General features: G+C 42.8%; 1 protein-coding gene across 1 annotated transcript; it reads right to left on the bottom strand.

Annotated features, from left to right (window-relative positions):
* dusp1 (dual specificity phosphatase 1) lies at positions 1-3,326 on the bottom strand. Its single transcript, XM_026190261.2, has 4 exons — positions 2,623-3,326; positions 2,247-2,392; positions 1,908-2,127; positions 1-1,245 (listed from the first exon to the last, which is right to left on the bottom strand). Exons 1-4 carry the CDS (start codon positions 3,029-3,031, stop codon positions 890-892), a joined length of 1,131 nt encoding a protein of 376 aa, XP_026046046.1. The 5' UTR covers positions 3,032-3,326; the 3' UTR covers positions 1-889.
* Positions 3,327-6,691: the final 3,365 nt, after the last annotated feature.

Below are 6,691 nucleotides of genomic sequence, written 5' to 3'. Positions count from 1 at the left end.
TTTAAAAAAAGTCAAATGAGATTTATTCATTTGTATAAAAACAACATTAAAACAAACATTTCCAAAAATAGATAGAGATATATTACTTTAGTTAATAAATACGTCATAATGCAGTCAAAGAGGACTATGTGGCCCCATTTTAGTAGTCTTACGGGGCTCCGTCCATCTTCGTGCTGCAGCACACAGTACACATACATGAGGTATTTCACGGTCAGCTTCCCCAAAATGTCAGGATCGCCATGGCTTCATGATGTCTCGTGAGGCAAGTATTTGCATTTGAAACGGCCCCCTGTTCAACTCTAAATCTAACTATGAAGATTTCTGGCACATCTACTCCTAGAAAGAAGGGGATACATTCATTGTTCAAAGGAAGGAGAGACTTCCATGCCATGTTGGGGAGTAGATCAATATTGCTTTCTTTGACCAGTATAGAAAGCAAATGAACATATGAGAGGGTAAATGAACATTCCTGAGACAACTGTTACAGCCCTCTGTCTCTTAATGATTATGATTATCAGAAGCAGTTGCCTCATGGAGGAGAAAAAAAAAGGATTTCCCATATAAGACTAAACACAACTATCCTGTCAGTTGTTTCCCCAAGTAATTCAGGTTAAAAAGTGTGGTTAATTTTCACATTTCTCAGTTTAAACATCAATACTCAAATGGTGGTTCTCAAACATCCCTTTGAAATGATGAAAAGCCAGGCTACAGAGATTTGACCAGCAGATCACATAGCCAAATGATCTGACCCTGAAAACAATAGGTGCCCATTCTGTAAGGCGATACCAGCATCACCATAAATGGATAATAATCAGAAGCGCAGTTTTGTGAAGTCACGCTCGAGTTGCCGTTCAAGTCCAAACAAAGTGTCTGCTGACAAACCCTTTCTTCAGCAGCTGGGAGACGTGGTGATGGGACTGTGGAGGAATGAGAGCTGACCGGCAGAAGTGTGCACGGGGATGGAGACGGGGAAGTTGAATACTGTGCTGCTGCCGCCGATAGCTGGACTGCCAGCCTCTGACGAGCACGTCGACGAGGCCAGGACCTGGGACTCGAACTGCAGGAGCTGACCCATGAAGCTGAAGTTTGGGGAGATGATGCTGCGGCGCTGCTTGACAAACTCAAAGGCCTCGTCCAGCTTCACGCGGTTGGTCCGCATGAGGTAGGCGAGGCAAATGGTGGCGGAGCGGGAGATGCCGGCTTGACAGTGAACAAACACCCGGCCTCCTTTGTTTCTCACAGAGTCTGAAGATGAGAAAGAGAAAGGGAAAGAAAAGTTAGTGGAGTGTAAACACCTGCGAGGTTGTATCAGGGCTGAACTCCTGGCTGTGACAGGAAACCACAAGCACCAAAGTCTTTGCAACACTTTGATATTCTATTAAAATTTGCCAGTGCTCATTACGACACAGGAACACAATAAATGGCGGAGCAGGGTGCGAGCCAGTGGGGGCCGCTACCAAAGGAGGCAGACTGAATGCACAAAAGAAGGGGGATAAACCCCTGCTGGCTGTATTGATCTGGGAGGAAAACTGACATTGAGTGAGGAGAAACTGCCTTTTGTTTGGCCAGAACAAAGAGCAGTGTGGAGGGAGCTATTCAAGCAGCCAGTCTACCCACCACAAACTAGCTTGGAGCTGCTGCTTCGCAATTGATCAAAAAAAAAAAAAAAAGGAGGGGGGGCATCCTATTTTCTATGGCTGGGAGGTGGCAATGATGTAACCGCATTGTGCCTGAGCAGGGAGCCTGTGCCAAGCCAGCTGGTCGATTTTGGAGGGAACTTTTTTTTTTTTTTTTAAATCTGGGGGAAGGGGTTTGGTGTTTGTGTTTCTCCTCATCAACAACTATGCTAGGTGCTTTGATTTAGCAGAAAGGGCGTGCGAAGAGAGTAAACGTGATGATGTACTCACCGATAAATTCGATCGCCTCATTGAAAAAGGAGCTGATATCAGCTTTGTGGTTGTCCTCGACAGGGATGCTCTTGTAGAGGAAGGAGTCCTCAAAGTGGTTGGGGCAGTTGGCAGACACATTGATTAGAGCGGTGATGCCAAGCATGTCCAGCATGTCTTTTCTAGAGGCATGGTAAGCACTACCAAGGTAAAGGAAAGGCAAGATCTCCACTGGACCGCCCTAGACAACCACAACAAAAACAAAAAATCAGTCATAAATATAAAAGTCCAACAGACAGAAAGTGACAGAAACTGGGATTATTTTTGCTTTTTAATCTTTGACTACAATAAAATACCAACCTGGTCATATAGCGGTGTATTGCAAGGGCTACTGTTGGTACCAGCACTGTCAGGATGGTTGGAGCTTAGAGGCAAACTAAGTCCCTGTGGAGGGGAGGGTTTGGTACACATTTCTGGATACTCTGTAGAAAATGTTTCAAATCCGCCTAAAAAGGACAGAAAAGAAACCACCAAGGTTAGATCACACATCTCAACAAAGACGTTTTTAAATACAGCTCTCCAAAAAGGTGACAGCTGCTCATGGTGCTATTTTGGAACATCGTTTACTCCAAGCACCAGCTGTTATGGTGACAGGTGTAATCGTCATTTATTGACCTCGTTGTCAGGAAACAGTAAAACAACTCTTTAAACTACTTAAAACTCGGAGTTTTCTTACCTTTCAGAATAAAAACACTGGCACCGCAGGCGTGACGACACAGGGCTGTAGCAGCAAGCATCATTGTGCCGTCTTTCTTCACTTGGCTTAAGTCCAAACTGCGATCGTCGAGCAGTACCACGGACTGGTACTCCCCGGAAAGGAGCCGGTTCCTGATATCCTCGTTGGGGACGATGTGTTCAAGTCCCAGACCGCCCCTGGCCCTCCTGCGCACTATGGTGCTGAAGCGCACGTTGGTGGAGCCCGAAATGTGAGAGGAGTTGAAGGATAGAAAAGAGCGACAGTCCAGCACTAGGCAGCCCAGGACTTCACCCTCCAGCAAACCACGGAGGGAAGCGCAGTCGATAGTGGGAACCTCCATTATGACCATAGTAGTACGGCGGGGGAGAAATGTTAAATCCAAAAACATAAAGTTACGACGGAAGACAAAACTTAGGTTTGAGCCGACTTGACAAACGTTGTTCGTCCAAGTGTTATTTGAAGCGCGGAGTCCTTTGTTCCGGTTAGCTTGTTTAAAAAGAAAAAATCAAAAACATGAAAAAGTTTTAAGACGATCTTAAAACTGGTCCTTTCTTCTTCTTTAGAGTAGCCTATTCGGCAGCCCCAGACTTTTATTTGTCTTCTTAAGTTAAAAAAAAAAATTAAATGTTATAGTGAGCGCGTCTGCTTGCGAGTGCCTTTCAGCCCGCTTTTATAAACCCGTGGTTGTGAATGAGAGCTCAATGACGTCAAGGGGACCGCCCTCTTGGATGTCTGCCAATTCTGCGAACGTCATCGCCGACCGTACCGCGTGCACGAGAGCAAAAGAAGGCTCGCGCACAAGCAGGACATTTCTGTACATGCGTCCTGCACGTACGCGGGCACGCGATGTTGACCAACTTTAATCATTAGCGGCTAATGTGTTTTCTTTCTTCAGTGTGTCAACGTTAAACTGTTATAAAGCTATTCTACTTTAATACATTAGGCTGCTAATTCACCAAATTAAAAGTACAATCAACACCAATTTACAGCCTTCTAAGTGTTTACACATCTATTTGTCCTATGCAGTAATTTATAATAGGTGCTTTATGATTGTTTATTTCAGTGCACGCTGCCAGTGTCTTAAAGGTTTTTAATTGTTTAATTCTGGTTCATGTAAAGTCCTAATTTGAAGATCTGCATGTCAGGAAAAAGAGGAATTTGCCAAACCTTTCCATGATGTTAGTGCTTAATTAGATTTTAAATTCGCCTCTTCATCTGAGAGTTGACAAATAACAAGATAATAAATAGATATCTGCCACGGGTGCCATAAAAGTTTACACATTGTTTTTATTAGTCAGCGGTACATAGTGTTCAATGCCCCGAGAGCAACGGCTAACCATAAAAGTTAATCACTATATAGAAATCTGAAGTCCAGTAAATTTCCACATGCTTAGAAACAAAACAGTGGATTGCCAGGAAGGCAACAGCAGATGGAGATCTCTTGACCAGCTACTTTTGTTTCATCCGTGATCTAACTGGAAAAGATGGGTGACATGATGAACTGTTTAAGTCAAAATGAGAGTATGTTTTTAAAAAAACAAAACAAACAAAAAGCTCTGGGAAACCCTTTTCATTTGTTGTTGTGGTTTGCTGACTCAGTACGGACAACACTTCTCTTTCATAATAAGGAAGCTGGAAGATCACTGTTGTTAGAGACCGTGTGTCTGTTGACTAGCCCTACTGTCTTGAAACTGAACAGCAGACACACGTCACGGTTGTTTGGTTGTGAAACAAACATTTACCAAGCAGAGGTGAACGTGTGATATTACAACACTGGACTTTAGGATACCATAACAGTCGCTTATTAAAAAAATTAGGTCACCTAACATATTTACATTTTTTCTTTAATTGTCACACTGTTTTATCAAATAGGTCATGATGTCATTATGACTTTAACCTGACTGAGTGTGGACTTTCAGGCTTGGTGAGTTCACACCTGTCCTGTTCCTGAGCGTCTCTTTGACTTCAAGCAAGGAGGGGTGAAAAAATGAATTTGTTATCTAAGAACGGAAGGAGGCAGAGGAAGGTAACCAGTCACGGTTGAGTGCAGAAAAACTCTCCAGCCGGTTTAACCTCACACTCATGTGAGATGAGTCACATCTCACACGAGTGTGAGCCTGTGAGGAGCTTGCAACAAAGCAGGAATGTTACACACAACACAAGGACGTAGGGTCAAACAGTCTCCAAAAACAGTCTGTACCCAAACATTTTGTCCTTGCAGCAAATCCGCCTTCCTTCCACTTATGAAGCAACAGGCGTTATAGTTAAGGCAGAAACGGGACACCTGACTAAGAGGTTAAGACAGACAGCCAGAACAAAACAAAAGCAACCCTGTGAATCAGTTTTGTACTTTCTTGAAGTAAGAGGTGCCCCCCCCCCCCCCCCCCAAAAAAAAAAACCAACAACCAAAAACCCCCCAAAAAACAAAACACACCATCACTTATATCTGGTGTGATACTGGCTTACAAAATATTCTCGGATATTAATTCAAGTTTTACTGGCAAAAGCCAAGTATCATATTTCACCATCTGCAACAGTGAAGCTGGTATAGTTTTCTCCTTTTGAAGCTGCATGAGTGGCTGTATTATGCGTCATCACTACAAAACGAGACCCAAAGGATACAGTGGGAAATACTACAAAGTCAGGTGTTTTTTTTATGTATGTCAGGATGTGAATGTTTTTCTTTTTTTGCCTTTTGTGTTGCAGCCATGCTAGATCAGGAAATGAAGCGTGGGTGTGGTTGTCACTTGGGTACAAAGTAAAGATATTCAGTTAGGGGATGAATAAGAGCCCATGACTCAGGGGACCTTTGAACAAGTAGCTGAGATTGAAACAGAAACCAGGAGATGATGGGTTTAGGACTGGTGTGAATATGCCTAATTTCTCTGCGGTCATCATGACCAGAAAGCTGGACTTTGCTGTGAGCACGGCTTGATGTATGTGTGAAACTGAATATTAAAAGTGAGCACTGTAAGTAGTTGAAACCATTGCTTTGTTTTCATTCCCATAATAACAGCCTGTAACCAACCAGCGTTCCCATGCAGAAAGGGAAGTGAAACAGAGGATGACAAAGTGGCATTTCCTGTGGTCAGACCGCTCTGTCACTTGCTGACATCTGTGCCTGATTACTGTCATTGTCACTACGGGCTGCACTGAGACATCACTGGGAAAACACAGGGCCTATCCTGTCTTCTAGTGTCTCAACAACAGACCACTTTTCTTTGAGCCAAAAATATTCTGTTTCTTGATATGAGAGTATATGTGTGTGTGTTAAGGAAAGAAAACGAAAATACCTACAGTGGAAAAAACGTTAACTGATAGATTTGATGGATTTTTGGTAGGAGAGCAGCAGATGCATTTCTCAACCATACCAGCCTGACGTATAGGTCTCAGTTTCAGTTTTGTGGTGTTATTTTAGTCCCCTAGAAATTTGTACATGATCGCAATGGATGTGAACCAAACTCATAAGTAATGTTACTGTAAAAACTCACATATTCTCCATTCATTTGTCAGACTTGGAAAAGCTTAGCCGAGGGCTGTTTTGCTTGAAAAATCTATTTTTACTACACATCAGCTGATTTTCTTTCATGGTGACCTTTTTTTCATTTTTGCACGTGAAGGGTAATCTGTGTTGGTCAGATAATGTGCAGGCTTTTGTTTACTTGCCAAAAGGCACAGCTGATGTACTTGGAGTCAACGTGGGAGATTAGATGTTAGCACAGTAATACCTCTATTAGTTTTATTAGAATGGCAATATGATTTATATCACATAGACGCCTCGAGCAAAGTAGTAGTTAACACATGCTGCTTGGCAAGCGTAAAGGTTGTTGATTTGATTCCAGCTAAAGACATAAAACCCTCTCTGGATTGCGTCAAGAAGAGCATCTGATGTAAAACTGCCAGATCAAATGTGCGTAGTTACTCGCCATGGCGGGAGGGGGGGGGGGAGAAGGGCAAAGTGTCTTACTTACTTTTAGAAGTAAGAACAACATGAATAACAGTAATGATAAAAACCCATGTTCTTTTATTAAATAACACCTTTCTTTAA

This window comes from Astatotilapia calliptera, chromosome 2 (genome assembly GCF_964374335.1).
Source record: "Astatotilapia calliptera chromosome 2, fAstCal68.1, whole genome shotgun sequence".
In the NCBI taxonomy this organism is placed as follows: domain Eukaryota; kingdom Metazoa; phylum Chordata; class Actinopteri; order Cichliformes; family Cichlidae; genus Astatotilapia; species Astatotilapia calliptera.
Note: the sequence above shows the minus strand (reverse complement) of the source record. Positions and strands in the feature narration are given on the sequence as shown.

Bases quoted from the DNA above. Each gene is read 5' to 3' on its own strand.
- dusp1 (XM_026190261.2), bottom strand. From the start codon at position 3,031: ATGTTTTTGGATTTAACATTTCTCCCCCGCCGTACTACTATGGTCATA. The intron at 2,128-2,246 runs GTTGGTATTTTA...GTGGTTGTCTAG, and splicing joins ATACACCGCTATATGACCAG to GGCGGTCCAGTGGAGATCTT. The intron at 1,246-1,907 runs GTGAGTACATCA...TCTCATCTTCAG, and splicing joins TGAGGCGATCGAATTTATCG to ACTCTGTGAGAAACAAAGGA.